Consider the following 19,076-nt stretch of genomic DNA (forward strand, 5'->3'; position numbering starts at 1 on the left):
AAAAACGTTTTTTTTTTGCTGTACCAGTCTCTTGTAATGCGTTTCTCGCAAAACTGTTCAACATAACAAAACGTAGTTTGCTGTGGCTTTAAATGAAATGTTATACAAAATTTCTATGAAGAGATATTGCGTGTAAAGCAATTGGAAATTTATATAGACCCTAATAAAAATGGCAAAAGAATAAAAGTTTATGAATGAACATCTTTTTCCTTTTTAACACAGAACAACAATATTTAGTCGTTTTCTAGGTTACAGTGCACATATCTATGCAAGGTTGTTTTGTGTTCTGATGAACATGAGTAACATGAGTAATACATGTTCTGATGAACATGTATTACTTCAAATTGTTAACTGATGGCTATACATGGTCACACATTACCGAAGGAGAGGCAAGACTATTCAAGCTCAAACTCTCAAATGTTCAATAACCAAGCAGCATGCCCTTCTCTGCGATTGTATGAAGAGAAAATTGTCTTATGCTGATTACGAAATCTACAAGGGAGCAGTCAAATAAGCAAATTTTTCTGCTGGCCAGGTGTATGCTAATTGACATTCTTTTTCATGTACATGCTAATTCACAACGAGTTCTGCACATTAGTATTATCATACAATGCCTTGTAATTACAGTGAAACCTCGTTAAACCGTAGTTGGCCGGAGCTCAGAAAAAGTATGTACTAAACGGTAGTACTGCTAAACCGAAATAGCATGAGATCGCCCACTTACCTGTCAAAAACGGAACTCAGAGAGAGAGCAATGAAAGAGAAAAAAAAGACATTCAGTATTTATTCACTTCGCTCGACAAAAGTGTTATTTTCGTTTGATGCCGCCGCGGCATAGCAGCAATGATAGCGGCCTCAAACTTAGCGAAGCTGCGAGCCACATTTTCAGCCAGCCACCTCTTCTCGGCAAACACTCGCATAGCAGATTCCTCGATGGCGTTGCATGTTCTCCGTGCACACGGGCAGTAGCATGGCAGAAGTCATGGGGCGCCTTTTTCATTGTGGGGTGCTGTTCTCGTCGCGACGATTGCATTGATGAGGCTAACGTAACGGGCAGCTTCTGCGACTGTCGGGCCTGAATCGCCCGTGCTGTTGCTTTCCGTGTCATCCTCATCACTGTCGCTAGTCGACACTTCAGCAACAACAGAGGCAACGATGGCGAAAAGTCGAACCCCGTAGCCAACACCTCTCCATGGCCGCAGCTGCACTGCCGAGCAACTTCTTCGCATTTCAAATGCCACACACCATAGTTAACAGTAGATCCCTGTCGCCTGCCAGCGCCGACTTCTTCGTGGCACGTTCGATAGCACGAACGATGTCTAACTATGCTGAGAAACCAGTCTCTTTTTTATTTAAGCTTCGGCATGACGCGAGTCCTTCTTTGCATGATGCCACAATGCTCTCTAGCACGGTGCCGAAATGATGTTGATATTCATGTGGCTTCACATGCAAACGCACAGGGCACTTGGAGGCCGCTGTTCTAATATCTGAGGCTTGTTGTTCTGCCGGGCCGTCCGATGGAGACGACGGTTTGACGAAAAGTGTAAACACTATGTGTTAACCGATACATACGCAATAATAATAATAATAATAATAATAATATGTGGTGTTTAATGGCGCAAGGGCCAAGTATGGCCAAAGAGCGCCATGCCAAAAGGTAATTTTAACAATGTATTGTGAATGCAGTGGAGCAAAACTGCGAGTCGGCCTAGTTGGAACAGATTCATATTAAAACTTTTTGTGCGCAAACAAACAGGGACGAAGAATAGGGGCAACACAAGGACGAGCGCTTTCTAACAACTGGTTTTTATTTTTGAAGAACTACCTGCTTAAATACCAACAGATCTGCGCGATTTAGTCAACAGAGCACGCCTATAGCGCATATGATGCCCGCAGATCTGCGTGATCAATTCAAAAGAGCAACGTCAATATTACATATAACACTTGTGATAAAAAGACATGGACAAAAGCCACCCGGTCATACTAAAAACAGCAAGGTGCATAAAACAACCACTTACAATGAAATGCGTTAAAGATGTGATGATAGAAGCACATTTTCTTTATCTAACAATGAAACAGAAGGATGGCTGATGCATTTTTCTTTTTGTTTTTTCAATCCAGTGTGCTTCCACGATTTCCCTAGCGGTTTGATTTCTATGCCTATACAAAATGTCTGTGCTAGTAAGACAAGGGGAGCAATCATGTTCTTGGCAATGCATTGCCAAATGCGTACTAGGGCGACCTTTCAAACTAGACAAGTGCTCCCTTAACCTCGTGTTAATGCATCTCCCAGTCTGCCCTACGTACACATGACCACACGTCATAGGAATCTGGTAAACAACGTTCTTCGCGCAATCAACAAATTGGTTCTTGCGCGGATGTTTAACACTACATTCTTTCTTTACATCATCCTTACTTTCGAACTTCTTCTTAACCTTGGAACACACACTACCTATCTTGTTTTTTGTCGAAAATACCACTTTTACTTCATAACTACCAGCCACCTTTTTAAGTCTGTGTGAAAGGCCGTGCACATACGGAATCACTGAAACCTTGGAAGCTACATCCTTCTGCCTTTGATTCTTTGTGCATTGTCCTTTATCCTTTTTAAGTTCTTTCATTAGTCTAGCGCACGACGCCAGCATCACAGCGAGCGGGTACCCAGCCTTTCTCAACCTATCAACTTGCTCAAAAAATGCAATCTTTACAGTGTGGTGACATGACTTCAACAACGCTGACCGGAAACACGAAATGACTATCCCATCCTTCACAAGCCTGGAATGGTTTGAGGCATAGTTCATTAGCGGTTTTCCAGCTCGGGGTGAGAATGACCAACACACATGTTCCGGTAGGAATGTTAACTTGACATCAAGAAACTGTAGCTTATTATCTACCGGTACTTCCGAAGTAAATGTTAAGCCCTTGCCCAGAGAATTGAAGGCTTCTACAACCCGAAGCGCTCGTCCTTGTGTTGCCCCTATTCTTCGTCCCTGTTTGTTTGCGCACAAAAAGCTTTAATATGAATGCAGTGGATAGTGGATTTATCATGGTAAATGTGACATGGCTGTAAAAAGGCCTAAAAACTGTCGCTGTAAATGTCGTAAAATAAATATGTACTAAAATGATGACACTGATTAGCGCATGAACGATGGCAATTGGGTTTCGTTAAAAAACATGATGGAACAAGACAACACAACAGTGATAGTAGAACCTCAAGAGAGCCCTTTTATTAGAAGGGCTGTTAGTCGTGTGCTAAAAATTTCCTGTCCAAATGATTTTGAGAGTATCTGTTTCCAATAAAAACTGTAAGACTAATTTCATGTTAAAAAGCAATAAGCTGGTACGGTTTATGTGGATACAAAACACATTATGTTCAATAGCCGCTCAGTCAGGGATTTGACTTTACTACTTTTAAAACAAAACTACTGTTTAAGCGGGTACGGCTTAACAAGGTTTTACTGTACTAGCACTCACGAGTTTTGTTAAAGGGACCCTGAAACGATTTTGACGATTTTCTACAAATGTACTGAGTTGTTAGAGTAGGTCCTTCTGATCATTAATTGACACATCTAAGTGCTCCACATAAAGCGTGTAATTTATTATACCATTTTAAAAATGCACATCACTGCTGATCACAGCACACTGCCCGGCGGAATTTTAAGCCGCCCCTACCCATATGACGGAAATCACCCATATGACGTCATTGGGGCGAGCTATCCGATTGGCTGACCAGGGCGTGTGATCGATAACTTTTCCAACTTTATGATAACCAAATGATGTTTGTAATAGTTGGAATGTTAGTTAATTTGTTTTCATAAAAAAAGTAACATAAAGAGAATGCACAAGAACGATTTTTCAGTACACTTAAGCACTTCCAGCACACAGCAAGTGTCGTCTGCTTGTGTTACAACGTGCGCCGTCTTTGACGAGAGCTCCGCCATCAGTGTCGGTCTGTCTTTTCGCGAGCAGTATGATTCGACATTGTTGCATTGTGGACTGCAAACATAGTGACTGGCAATATGTCAAGCTGCGACATCGTGTCCCTCTGTAAGCCAGTAGACGAGCGGACTGGCTGCAGCGCATTGGACTGCCGCTATCCGATGGGCGCCACGATTTGCGCGATTGCGGCCATCACTTTACACCGGAAGATTACTAACGCAATAGCGTTTCACGAGTCCGGTATTAGGGTAAACGCAAGCGCAAGGGGGATAGGGCCTGGCCGTGTCCCCTTGCGTGTCGTTTCAGGGGATTAACAGAAGCGCAAATGTGAATGGTCTGCACGGTGCAGCCACCTGGTGGCATAGAGCTCAACTACACACAGTACCAGTAACAAAATGTATTCTTCTTTGCTGCTGGTGTAAATTTTTCGCAGGAGTGTAATTGTTAACACGTTGTTTTTGTAAATGTTTAAAATGTTTTACACTTGGTTAGAGCAATATTAGCTCTTTTTTTGGCTGGTTAAGCTCTGCGCCAACGGGTGGCTGGACCGTGGAGACCGATCAGGCAGCTCACGTACGTCTACGCTAAAGTTCCTTCATCAGCTTGAGTTTATGCCGTCACCGTTCCGTCGAAACTTTCTGCTAGTGTGTTATTACCGGAATACCAGACACGTTCGGCGCTACGACAGAATGGTCACAATGCATGCTGCTTCGATAGCTCTCGCTTGGGGTTCGCGACCAAGCTGCTAACGGAGATGTTTCGCGCTGCGGGGGCGGGCTCCAAAACAACCGGAAGTGGACGATGTGACATTGCATCGTGACGCAGAACCAGTGAAGGTGGAGATTAGCCCCGATCGCTCGGCAAATGAGCTGAGGAGGAAAAGCATGGCTAGGGAGGAGGGTAACTTGTAATTGCTTGTAGCTCCATTAATACATAACGCTTCACTTAAATTGTGGTGCGAATGTTCTACTTAAGCTGTACCCTATGCGTCTACAAAATTTGTCTGAACCGTTTCAGGGGCCCTTTAAGCAGTGCTTGAAACAAAATATTTCCAATAAATAATAAATCTCACAGGCGTTTTTTGCTGGTGGTGCTATCTGTGCAAAAGAATATTGCGCTGTTTCACGTCAGTTCCAACATTTGTCAAATGTGATGCCACTAAACATTACAAAGCGGGCAAAACACGGATGGATCCTTTCTCCAGATTTGAGTGTTTGACTCAGTCTAGTCGTCGCAGCTACCCCATATTCCTTTAAGCACATGTGTCTGACACCAGGCCATCTATGTGGTCCTAAGGCAGCTCACTCAATTATGGCTGCTGGGAGAAAAAGAAAGAAAGAAAGAAAAAGAAAGTGCCGTGCATGGTACATCATGACTGCATGCAGCTAGCCAGCAGGTTAGGCTATTGTGCCATTGTACCCAGGACAATTGCAGATAAAGTAAGATTCCAGTAATTTCCTGGGTGCTCACTTTTGTTCACAGGTGACTGCTGAAGCATTTTTGAAGTGCACACAGAACTTGCCCTCGTCGCCTCCTAGTTGCCAGGCCTGTGGGACAATATCTGGAAACTTGCTTTCGCCGTGCGGTGAGGTGCGATGCGTTTGGCAGAGTATTGTGTTTGCCTTATTCTACGCGACACCGGTTGAACGCTAGGATTAGCAGCAAACAACAAGCAGGCCTTTATTTCCCAAACTGCAGCGAAAAGTGTAGATGGCTGTGTGACTTGTAGCATTCCAAGCTGTGCGCAACAAACCGAATGCCACGTGTTCCGACACCCAGTGAAGTTCTGAAACACATGATTTCCAGTAGGTGGTCTTCTCATGAAAATATATCTCGTATTTACCTGCGTAATCATCAGTGTCATATAATGCTCGAGCCCCCACATTGCCCACTTTCTTTTTCAAGTAATCATCGCACCCTCGAATATTATTGCAATGATCGCTATCTGCTTGTCGCGGTACATGGCAGCCAATCAAGCATATTTTTCTGCCATTTGTCTTTGCAAAGCCCTTCCGCCTTTTCATGCACAACATCACACATGTGCGTGAAAGTCTCCAAATACAGCAGAAAATAAAAATAATAAATAATATGCATGGACAGCACGAAAAAGGCAGACAACACGTGCACAATTTACGCTATGTAGACTGACGATTTTTAGAAAGAAGTGCTTTTGACAAATCTATTTATGCAGTTCCTGCTTGTGCAGAGCCGTGACCTTATTCCAAAGGCCAGTGTGAGGACTTGGCATTGGGTGCCTGTGTCATGGGGAGGTAGAGAAAGTGTCTTTCATGAAAGCAATGAAAATAGCTGTCAGCGAAAGTTAGAAAACATGTGAGGGGTGTGCGCAAGACTATGTGCGAGTGCGTGCAATGGCCGTTGTGATCATAACACTTGCGCAATGAGTGCTAGTAGTGACGAGCACGTGTACATTTCCTACAGCAAACATCTCTGCTATCGCTTCTTTTGCCATTTTCTTGCACCGCGGCTCTGAAACTTGAATGACGCGACCTCCAATATCGTGCATGCGGGCTGAGCGGGTACGCCAGCGCGTGCGCCAATGCACCCATGACAGCACGGCACATGCGCTGGAAATATGTGCGATTTCTATCCCAATAAAATAGCCTAACCACATGTACTATGCTGTCTATTTTGTAGGGGTGTGCAAATAGTGACTTTTGACACCGAATCAAAAACTACCAATGACAAATCAAATCAAATAATGATTATTTGATTCGACAACTCAATTGAATAGGACATTATTATGTACCCTATTCAAATTTTACACACCCCTACTAATATTTCATTTCCGGAAAACTGATTTCCACAGTACACCTGCAACCTTAAAATTTATATCTGCTGTCCCGTGAGCTTTCTACGGCTGCAATATATTTGGGAAAACAACCAAGTAACTGGGAATCAGCAATTGACAGACGGCAAATGCTGAAACAAACCCATATAATAATAATTTTTTATGTACGCACATGCGCGTATTGATTATGTTATTGAGTGACAGTTATCAGTTCAATCATAATGCCTTCTTTTACTCCTATTTTTATCTGCACAAAACACAGTGACACACAAGCAATATTCTTTGGGTTGCATTCCTTCCTTCAGATGTTCACTTCGAATTTTTCGTGAATCTGACAAGCAAGTTTCTTAGACAGTGGGTGCACATGAAACGCGGGTGATTTCTGTGTAATATAATAATTGCAGGATACATATTAGTGTGATGTGGTACACAAGCAGGTGCATCATACGGGCATCAATATGGACACCCGTTTAGTTTCTGAAGTTTCTTTCGCAGTGCATCCCACACCAACAGCAAGCTAAAAGTATACACCAACATGGACAATGGGAATCGGAAATAATTCTGTACCATTGCTGCATGAGGCAAACAGGCATGAGGCAATCCCAGTTTTATCCCGTGACTTCCTGTCCAGGAGTGCTGCTGTCTGTGCTTTGTCTGTGGGCCGTATAGACCGAAAATCTCAGCTAGTTATGACATCCGTATTCCGGCGGCCGAGCCCAGCAAATACTGATGACAAGCACTGCAAGGGGCACGTGCAAGTCCACGTGCTTAGACATGGCGACGAGTGCCAAAAGCCATTCGGCTGGCTCATGAGACAACACGAAACACGACATCTTTCAACAAGAAGAGAAGGCAACGTCCCGTGCACACGAGAAGAGAAGCAGGCCACCGACAGAGTAGGGGTGCTTTCCGGCTGCATCTGCTTACCTCGACCTTTCTGTGGATAACGTCTGCTCACCTTCCTACAGCTCTTTATGCTTTTTGGTGATAACAAATTGTTGTTAGCGTGGGAAATCGAGACATCCTTCGCTGCCGTAACCGTAACTGCATCGCACAAGGTGAACATCTGAACTATTCCACGGCAGGTGGAGCTATCATCAGTCAGCATTCCTTCAAGTGGTCACTCACTCATGTACTAGCTCAGATCAATGCTGCTTAGCTTTGACGATTGCAGTAACCGGTACTGTTGCACCAGGACATGGCTGATAGCCTAGGAACATTTGTTTGTCACCTAAATCCCCTTTCATGGTCATGCAGTTTGCAAACAGCATTGGGGAAAAAAAAAAACTGCGCCCCTTACATAAACAACATACGTTTTGGGAAGCACGAGGCTAATAGGGCTTTAGTTGGCTACACGCAAAGCCTTTCTGTTGCACATGTATATAAAAAGGGCTCTGCATATTGTTAGCACCGAAGTAATGGTAATGACCTTGCAGGGAGGCTTCCAAACGTAGGGAAATAAGCATCAGGTCAAGCATCACATGCGGTCGAAACAAAACTGGTGTCAGCGGTGCAAACAACTCTAACTTTTATGCACTTGCACGTGACATGGGGTAGCTTACAAAAACACTGCGACTTCTTCAAGCAGCCGGGCCTCACCATCCCGCTGTTTCACGCGACCTAACAGTACCGGTGACACCCTTTCTCGAGGAAGTCACTCCACAAACAAACAGGTTTTTCTTTCTTTTTTACTTAGTCGCACTGTTGTAAATCATCATCAGCAGCAGCAGCAGCCTGTTTTATGTCCACTGCAGGACGAAGGCCTCTGTCCTGCGCCAACCGATTCCAACTAGCGCCCGTGAATTTCCTGATTTCATCACTCCGTCTAGTCTTCTGCTGCCCTCGACTGCGTTTCCATTCTCTTGGTGCCCATTCTGTAACCCTAATGGTCCAACGGTTATCTAACCTGTGCATTACATGACCTGCCCAGCTCCATTTTTTTTCTCTTGATGCCAATTAGAATATCATCTATACCTGTTCGCTCTCTGATCCAAACCGCTCTCTTTCTATCTCTTAACGTTATGCCTAGACCTTAACTTGTTCTCAAGCTTCTTTGACAGTCTCCAAGTCTCTGCCCCATATGTCAACACTGGTAAAATGCACTGATTGTACACCTTCCTTTTCAATTATAATGGTAAACTTCCAGTCAAGAGCTGACAATGTCTGCCGTATGCGATCAAACACATTTTTATTCTTCTATGAACTTCCTTCTCATGATCAGGGTTCCCTGTGATTAATTGACCTAGATAAACATACTTCTTCACAGACTCTAGAGGCCAACTCGCAATCTTGAACTCTTGTTCCCTTGCCCGGCTATTCATAATTATCTGCCGTCTGCATATTAATCTAACCCCACTCTTACACTCTCTCTGTTAAGGTCCTCGACCATTTGTTGTAACTCATCTGCAGTGTTGCTGAATAGAACAATGTCATCTGCAAACCGAAGGTTGCCAAGATATTTGCCGTCGATCCTTACTTCTAAGCTTTCCCAGTTTAATAGCTTGAATACTTCTTCCAAGCACGCAGTGAATAGCACTGCAGAGATAGTGTCTCCCTGTCTGACCTCTTTCTTTATAAGTATCTTCCTGCTTTTCTTGTGTAGAATTAAGGTAGCTGTAGAACCTCTGTAGATATTTTCCAAGGTATTTATGTAAGCGTTTTGTACTCTGATTACGTAATGCTTCTGTGACTGCTGGTATCTCTACTGAATCACATGCCTTTTCGTAATCTGTGAAAGCCATATAGAGAGGCTTATTGTACTTTGCGGATTTCTCAATTACCTGATTGATAACATGGATATGATCCATTGTAGAGTATTGCTTCCTCAAACCTGCCTATTCCCTTGGTTGACTGAAGTCCAGTGTTGCCCTTATTCCATAGGAGATTATTTTGGTAAATATTTTATATAATATTGGGAGTAAGCTAATGGGCCTATAATTTTCCAATTCTTTAACATCTCCCTCTTTGTGGATTAGTATAATGTTTGCACTTTTCCAGTTTTCTGGGACCCTTGCAGTCTATAGACACTTCATATAAAAAGCCGCCAGTTTTCCAAGGATTATGTCTCCTTCATCTTTTATTAAACAGACTGTTATTCCATCTTCTCCTGCCACTCTTCCTCGTTTCATGTCTTGCAAGGCCCTTCTGACCTCATCACTAGTTATAGGAGGAGTTTCTGTATCCTGTTCATTACTGCTTTTAATTGAGGTATCCTGACTCCTCTGGGTACTGTACAGGTCAGTATAGAATTATTCCGCTGCTCTTACTATATCTTCGAGATTGCTGATGATATTACCCTGCTTATCTTTTAGTGCATACATCTTGGTTTGTCCTATGCCAAATTTCTTTCTCACTGATTTCAGGCTGCGTACATTTTTTACGGCTTCTTCAGTCTTTCTCACGTTATAGTTTCAAATATCACTTATTTTCACCTTGTTGATCAGTTTTGACAGTTCTGCGAATTCTATCTATCTCTTGAGTTGGACATTTTTATTCTTTGTCATTTCTTTATTAGGTCCTTTGTTACTTGGGAGAGCTTGCCTACTGGTTGCCTTGGTGCCTTGCCTCCCACTTCAATTGCTACTTCTGAAGCCAGCCTAGTTACGGTTTCATTCATTATCGCTATGTCATCTTCATCTCTCTGTTCTAAGGGTGCATATTTGTTTGCAAGCACCAGCCTAAGTTTGTCTGCTTTTACCCTTACTGCCTCTAAATTGGCCTGTTTCTTCTTGACCAATCTTACTCTTTCTCTCTTCAAAATGAGGTGAATCCTAGCCCTCACTAACCTATGATCACTGCATTTTACCCTACCTATCACTTCTACATCCTGCGCTATGCTGGGATCAGCAGAAAGTATGAAGTCAATTTCATTTCTTGTTTCACCATTAGGGCTTTTCCAGGTCCACTTTATGTTGCTATGCTTCCTGAAAAAGGTGTTCATTATTCAAAGCTTATTCCTTTCTGTGAATTCTACCAGCATCTCTACTCTAGCGTTCATAGAATCGACGCCGTAGTTGCCAATTGCTTGTTCACCAGCCTGCCTTTTCCCCACTTTTGCATTGAACTCGCCCATTACTACAGTATACTGAGTTTGCACATTTTTCATCGCTAATTTAACATCTTCATAAAACTGATCTACTTCCTCATCATTGTGACTGGATGTTGGAGCATAGGCTTGTGCTACCTTTAATCTATACCTCTTATTAAGTTTGTTTACAACTACAGCTACCCTCTCATTAATGCTGTAGAATTTGTCAATGTGGCCCACAATATCCTTACGGATATAGCGAATCCTACACCGCATTGCTTCTTATCAGGGAGACCTCTATAGCAGCGGAGATGGCCGTTATTCAGCAATGCATAAGCCAGTTCTTCTTCACCATTTGAAGAACTGGTAAAGAAGAACTGGCTGTTGTAAATATTTCGTTTTTAAAAAACTCTATACTGTCTACTAACCTTTACGCCTCCTCTTTTATCGCCACCCCTCCTCTACTGCTTACCGCTGCGCAGGTGTCAGCAGACTGCGCTGGACAGTTACTGCGGTCAGTAGCAATTTCCTTCCCTATCTATCTATGTGCTTATAGGCCATTTCAAGCTTATGCTTTCAAGATTATACTTTCAAGATTATACCATTTCAAGCCAAGAGCCTTCTTTTAGTGGGCCTGTACTTTGCAGAATGCTAACAGTTTTTTTTAAAAGTAAGCACTAGGAAGAAAAAGAAACAAAAGTAGCTGGCGATAATCACTCAAGGTTCCTTCCACTTCAGTCTCAATCTGTCTATTACTACAAGCATTGTGTTCCGCCGAGGTAGTGAGCACTGCAGCCTGTAGGCCATTTACCGAGACGGTTTTCAAAGCACCGGTTCATACTCACAGGACAGCCACTTCAAAAGTACCAGTGACGAACCCTTTACGACGTCTATAGCCACCATTAGCAGCACTAACCGTTTTACATACAGAAAGGTTCAACAAAAGCCATTGTTGAAGGTATCAGCGGGAAGAAGGCCACCACATGCAACAAAACAACAATGGTGCCAGGCACAACTGGTCCCAACAAGAGGTGGGAAGGGAGCACTTTGCTCAAATACAGCAGACCGCCTGTTGCAGCGTCACAACAGGGACAGACTGGAGCAGGCTGCGACGACAAAGAGCAGATCTTTTTTTTCCTTTTTCCAAACATGACTGAGTGGCATTGCCTGGTGGGAGAATCAGAACTACATGCAAGATGGCCGCCGTGATATGTTCCCCTTAACATGCTGGAATCAATCCAAAATAGAGCAACATGTTTCATTTCCCAGAATTATGACGACCATCTTCAAGTAACTCATATAAAGAGCTTTCACTTCAGCTACTAAGTAATCGTCGCAACATAACCCTTTTGTCATTATTTCATAAGTACATCCACCACACTAAAAAATGCTCCCCATGTCTAGAAACTTCATCGCACACGTCACACAGATTACACAATCATCTTAGCTTCACGCGCTTCTATGGTAAAACTGAAGCATTCAACTCATCTGCAATTCCACATGCCATTTGTCTCTGGAACAGCCTTCCAAATAACACAGTTGTAGAAACTGACTGTGAAAAATTCAGGCACTAGCTGAACTCGCGTATCCCTTGTTATTCATCTCACTGTTTGGTTTTATTTTCCTATTTTGCCCTTACACTGCAGTACATCGGTTTACAAACTTATCGAGCTGTTTTAATAGGTCTAATACACAGCTGCATATCGTTAATGTTTCTGTTATTTTTAAGCTGTGTACCTGGCTGGTGTTTTTTCGGCCTTGATATTGTCACGAGTTTGCCGCTTTTTACGTGTGTACTTGGTTCTATAACCCCCTTACTCAATGCATTTTACAGATAAATAAATAAATAAATAAATAAATGATTGATTGATTGATTGATTGATTGATCAAAATCCTTTGACCAATCTACTTGCATCTTGAAATATGATGCAGAGGGCCAGCTTGTGGACATTACAGAAACAATTACAGTGTAAGCCAAGTACCAAGTAAGTGCCGCCTTCAGTTGCAGCATAGCACCATTCCAATCCCATGGTATGAAAAGAATAACACCAAAACATGTACATTTTTGTGCCACATGACAGCAACAGCACAGTATTACCTAATGCCAACAAGATCAGAAGGTTAGCAAGTGGAATCAACGTAAATTTAAGGGAACTTGAGAATTAAACCTGCAGTTCAATATACAAAAGAATGTTAACCTGAAACCTGCACTCTTCATTGCTGCAGTGGCTGAACTACTGCAGTGTAACCAAGATGCACCAACTTTTAGCAACTCACCTGCACATTGAATGTGTTCACTGTGTCATCGAGCAAGTGCACCTGGACAGCCAGGGTGCGGCCTGCCCCCGCCGCTGGCCGGAGCTCCTCCTCCTTGGGGGGGCTGCTGGGAGACCCCCCCTCGGAATGACGCCCCGCCATGGGCTGCCACTGTCACCTGGCCACCATCTGCTCAGCGCACCTCCTGCACATAGCAGCCCCAGCTTAAACAGATAGACTGATGAGCTAGTATGCTAGTCTGATGCTAGACTGATGGGCTAGTGATGAGATTGGTATTGCATTGAGCTACAAGACGAAACCCCAGCTGGCACAGCTCACATCTTGTGCATGTTGCAGACAAAACTTGGGGTTCGCTTAAGCTTGAGGATGTGGTTCAAGGACCCATAACCATTCATGAGGATACATGAAGATAGCATGGCACACAAGGAAGAAGAAAAAACTGGCACCACAGGCACTTACTCGCAACTGAAATTTCACTGACTACGCCTCTGACTGACAAAATTTCCATCCTATAAGATGCACGATTCGCTGAAGACTATCTTTTGCCATCACTCTGGGGTGCTCAAGAAAGTTCAAGAAGGACTGAATGGTGATCTAACTTACTACACCCTGCAAGGATACTGCAACAGCTGGCCAAAATGGATGCTGCTTCCAGTTTTGCTTAGATTCATTGGTCACAATAAGACTCCCTCACATTTTGCAACGGTCTTCTCTAAGGCCAACATCTTATTTTTCCAGACTACTTGAGAAACAAACTATTTTAACAACTCCATGACTAACATCAGGGAATAGTTGGACACAGAGCTTTGGCATGCCAAAGTGTATGGTGGCCTGGTCTCAGTCAGCAGCTGTCAAATTTTAGTGACAGTTGTCAGCAATGCTTGCAACGTGTCATAATGCATGCACTTGACGATGGTGACAATGCATGGACCTGGTTGTCAGCTGCTATGACGCAAGTCCTAGCACGTCGCCTCCAAGATTTTTCAATGTACCGTGGGAAGGCATGGGTCACGGTTATCTTCGGAGGCCATGCCAAGGAGCTGTGTAAGTCATGTGTCACTTTCAGCGAGCGGTAACGGCAGCGTTTTTTTGTTTCAAAATAAAGAATGTCTACTTTTACAAGCCTTTCGCGAAGCATCCATTCATATTCCTAACATGAAATTCTTCACAGAGGCTGCTCTATAGCTACAAGATCTGACACCATGCATTTTACGCGACCCAAAATTTTGCTGTTAATGCTAAATCAATCTTTATCTCGCATATCAAAGGTGTCCCACCAGTTATGCTGTCGCCCATGCTAGTGCTAGGTGTAGTTCGCAAGTTTACCTCTGTACAGTGGTGCAACATTTGACATTTCAGTGCACTCTATGTCCTGATGGATGCAGTTAGATAAGTTAGAGCTTGAAAAAGGTTGCTGCTGTTAAATATAAACAATAAGTGCAAGCATATGGGTTCAATATAAGCACAACAGTAGGATATTTGTTTGCTAATACACACTGTGACCAACCTCACTGATATCTGCCTCTTGCAAATTCAGGGGGAGTACATTGATGTGAAGAACTTTCAACTCCTCCAATATGCCTTTTGTGAGCAGAAATAGCTTCTCTGAAGCACATTCCTACCAGTGAGTCAATGTGGTTGTGCAAACAGTTCTGGACTAACTGACTTTGGGTTGGTTTCTTGCAGTATATTTTCTAGCTGCTGCTGCTGAAGCAACCAGCAATGAAGTGCTCCTTATTCTCTGTGGATAGGCATACAACCACCACTGCTTTGTTGAGGCTGGATCTCCACTGCTGTGGTACACATCAGGAGAGTCACAAGATGATGTGACCACTAATGTTACCAATGCCAAAAAATTTTGCCTAGAACAATACCATCTGGATTGGCAAACCACACAACATGGTTGCTGATGTGAAAATTGGTTGAACTGCTTCCTAGTCATGAGAACACTCACACTATCGTTGCCATCTACTGGTCTTCCCTCTACATTTCAGCATGTGGCTTGCACTGTACACTGTAAGGTTCAAACATTTACATTCTTAGTATAACAGAAATTATTTTCACAGGGCCATACATGCCAGCAGCCAAAAATTTTGCATGGTGCAGTGGAGTGAGAATTTGTTACCATCAGGCAACTGAGCTGCAATTAGAACTGCAAGAGCGCTCAGAGTTGGTACGAGTGAGACTGGAGATCTAAAATGCTGAAGCTGCAACTAAAGTTGGAGCTAAGGGAAATACAAGAGCTTCACACAAAACGCCGTCATGGTTGCAAAAGCCAGTCAATTTTGTCACTGTGATTTAAACATATTGAAAGGCAATCACTCATCTCTCTTGGAGTCTTGCTGCAAGCGTGGAACAAACGCCACCAATGAATGCTGCCCATACCCCTCTTCCAAGTGATGCTGATTCCCAAAGATTCTATAAAAATTATTCAGGAAGAGGTGTGACACCACTAGATATGCAAGTTTTAAGTGTACTGTGCACACCCTGGAGGTGCAAGAGCTTGGAAAATTTGACTTTGGCATGGCTCTAACTTAAAAAATAGCTGCACCTGAGTAAATGAAGCTAGGTAGAAATTAATACTTCACAAAATGGCACAATAAACTTTACTGTGGACACTACTCACATCAAGAGGGCAAATAAACAACAATAAAACACAACTGAAACAAACAATTTAAAACCAACAGATCACCTTTTGAATTAAGCGACCCATTGGTGAAAGCAACACCATTTGCTATAACTACATTATAATAATACTAATAATAATACAACTTTCATATTTACTTTTTAAATTGAAAAAAAAAAAGAAAACAGCATGAGAACACAACAAGGAAGCAGACACAGATGCAGTGCTACATCGCATCTGCTTCCTTGTCCGGCTTTCATGCTGTTTGTTCAGGATGATCATTTAACTAGGTTTATCTTTGTATCATACTGCCCTTCACTGTAGACTAAACCAGTGTGATGCAGCCAGTCGTATCTTCAAAATGTCACGGCTCACTGGGCATTGTATTAAGACGACCTTTGCTCCCCAACATTTCTACAGTGGCTGAAATACTGCCATAAAACCATTCCCTCAAATTATTTCAAATCGTCCTACGCCATCAGCTGTGTCAGTTACTAGTTATTGCGAGTTAGCATCTCAAGGACTACTAAGCTATACCCACTTTGCACCAGAGCACTTACTGCCTCACAATTCCTTACAACTACCAAGTGGGAGAAGTAGTGCTATATGCATGGGAATGCTAGGAAATGGAGGATTGAGATTAAGAGAGCCTTGGATTGAAGGGCAAACAGTGTTTCGCATGTCACAATGGCTAACTCACTTTTAAAACAGCATGTAAAGTGCTGTTTAAGAGCACAGCTCTTAGGCGTCTGTTCCTGCAGCGAGCGTCAGCGTCACCATAACCAAGTGGATGAGCACAGCGAAAGATGAAAGCGAATGCGGAGCACAGCAGGGAATGAAAGACACAAGGAGGAAAGCAGAGAAGGAGGGTATTGCGAAAGGGTGAGAAGAATAGTTTAGTGTGGCAACGATGGCTATGACATGGTGCCAGAGTAGCGCGCATTATCTGGGAGGTCTGTTGGCGGCAGCTGCTGTGAATTGCGCCCACGCATCACCCATGCGCTGGTTCTTGCTAAGTCCAGATTAGTGAGGCAGTCACACCACACTTCACTCCATCTGCCACGTGCTGCATGAGGCAGACTGTCCACACCAGGCAATATATCACGAAATGAAAACACATAGAGCTGCGCTCAAATTTCACATTAAGGAGTATTGTAATCATTGGTGAACTTTCTTATTTAATATGATGAAAAAATTTGGAGGACACTTAAGCTTCGGCTTTAAGAGTGGAACGCAACAGCATTCAAAGATGACTGCTTCTCACGCTTCCCAGCAATCACAGCTTATGTAACCGTAACGTTTTCCTGGAAGCGCTGGCGGCGAATGCTATGCACGAAAGCGAGCTTTCTGGTTACCTCAAACGGCAGCTGGAAAAGGGGTTTGTGTTTGAGTTTCCGCGTAATAGAATTATGTTTTCTCATATATTCCAATTACAATCAGACGCTATCATGTCTGAAGGTTATGTGCAAGTGATACCTTACAAATTTTTGGCACATTTTACTTTGAGAAATTCAATTAGGTTCAGTAATGCCCATGCGCCACAAGGAGGGCCTGTATGGATCGGGACGCATGGTTCGAGATGGTTTTACTTATACAGACATTGCCGCTGGCGCCGACGCTGCATTTTCTACGATACAGGGCCCTTAACGCTGTCGCGTTAATAGGTTTTTATTTAAAACAGAGGGTTCACAAAGTTGGAGGAAAGACTAGAAGGTCAGCGCTCAATGTGTGTCAGCTTGTCATATTTCATTTGTTTGTTCACTTACTCATTGTAATATATGTAAGAAAACCATAATTAATTTGTATTATGAGAGGCCCAAGACTTTTTGTGATTTCATTCTGAGGAAGCCTTATTTGGATGGCTTTATATATGACCATGTTCTAGGCCAAGCCATATATAAACAAACCAAACCATCCAAATCCTAGTACTTCATGGAGACACAGCACTTGCACAGAAAACTCACACATATGATGGTACTAGGCAGAGAGCAAGATGATGCTGCTGTTTCGCATGACCCCTGCTTGCACTTTTAAAATGCATTGGCCAGCATGGAGAGCTACAAAACTAAACTGCTTCTGGTAAAATTGAGCTGTTTAGCCATTATTACGCAATAATGTGTGATGAAGCATTGGCTTGACTGCTGCCTCTATGACCAACGCACATTTCTCGAAAGTACTGCGACGTCAAAACTGTATCATCAAGACCCGTGACAAGCATTGTTGATACGCTAATTTCACGTATCGCAAATGCAACTAAACTTGTAACTCTGTTTGAAAAATAAACTTGGTTAAAGAACCAAGACATCAATAAAGAATGTCGTACTTTTTTAAACTTTTCTTGTATACGACAATCTTTCTTTCAAGGTAACTTTGACATCAGTACGCATAGCTGTTAAAATTGCACATAAAACAAATCATTACCAGAAAAATAGAGCACCGTAAAAATTTTTTATTTCGGATTTGTGTCTTAGATCATTATTACTGTGGCATTTTTGCACTTGGAGCACTACGATGACAGCCCGTCTTGAAGCCCCGACTGACAAATGTAGCCGGGGTTTGGGGGGGACAAACGCACATCCGGCATTAAGTGCTTGCCTGACTGCCTGGTGCCTGGAGGCTGGTGCGAGACAAAAAGGGTGTCGCTAAGGTTCCGAGCAGCCGGATCTGACAATTAAGCCAAGCATTTGGTTGTGCTCTAACAGTATAAAAAAAAAAAAAAGAAGTTAAAGCGATAAGCTACATCGACCCGGTAGCGCAGCCGCAAATTCACTTATTACATGAGCAGTTCTATATACCTTAAATATAAGAAAACCACAAACACTCCGAAGGAACTACGGCCCAACGAAATAAAATTCCGGCGTTTTGACCACTCAGTAGACAACGCCTTATTTTGCTTGCACGGGTGGCAGAGGGGAAAAAAAACTCATCTGGGAACTTAAAAGGCAGCGCAAGTAGGTTAGTACCACTGTACTAGCTCCTTACCGATGTTTTATCATTCATCTTGCACGAAGATCGTACCGCATTCATCACACAAAATAACCACACGAGTGAAAGAACGTAATACAGCGTACTGCCGATTATATGCAACGCTCGCACACACAACTGCAAAACATCTGCTAAAAAGGAAACAGGGGAATAAAAAAAGTTGCTTAAGCATAAGGCCGCTGATTCGCCATTCAATAACGGTTAGTGTAGTAATAAACTTGGGAACGCTCAGGCATACCGTGATTATTCACTTGACTATTTTTATAAACGTTTGAAGTTATTTCATTTAAACTGTATATCATATTGTGGATTTGAAATATTATAGAAATGATGTGCGTAGGCTGGCTGTGAGTTATGTTATGTAAAGATGTAATCGCGTTTTGTTTAAATGTTCTTCATGACGTTTTCTGATA

General features: G+C 42.9%; 1 protein-coding gene across 4 annotated transcripts in view; it reads right to left on the reverse strand.

The window, feature by feature from the left end:
• The window catches only part of LOC126542836 (FERM, ARHGEF and pleckstrin domain-containing protein 2-like), a 235,961-nt gene extending 217,095 nt beyond the window's left edge, over positions 1–18,866 (reverse strand). For 2 of the 4 annotated variants that reach the window (XM_055077475.2, XM_055077476.2), the window contains exons 1-2: positions 18,661–18,866; positions 13,053–13,236 (exon numbers count right to left, since the gene is read on the reverse strand). In XM_055077475.2, coding sequence (XP_054933450.1) covers positions 13,053–13,193 — 141 coding nt within the window. In that variant the 5' untranslated portion in view covers positions 13,194–13,236; positions 18,661–18,866. The remainder of the gene's footprint in view (positions 1–13,052; positions 13,237–18,660) is intronic. The other 2 variants (XM_050189952.3, XM_050189951.3) reach the window with 2 other exon arrangements.
• Positions 18,867–19,076: the final 210 nt, after the last annotated feature.

Source organism: Dermacentor andersoni, chromosome 2, assembly GCF_023375885.2.
Source record: "Dermacentor andersoni chromosome 2, qqDerAnde1_hic_scaffold, whole genome shotgun sequence".
NCBI lineage: Eukaryota > Metazoa > Arthropoda > Arachnida > Ixodida > Ixodidae > Dermacentor > Dermacentor andersoni.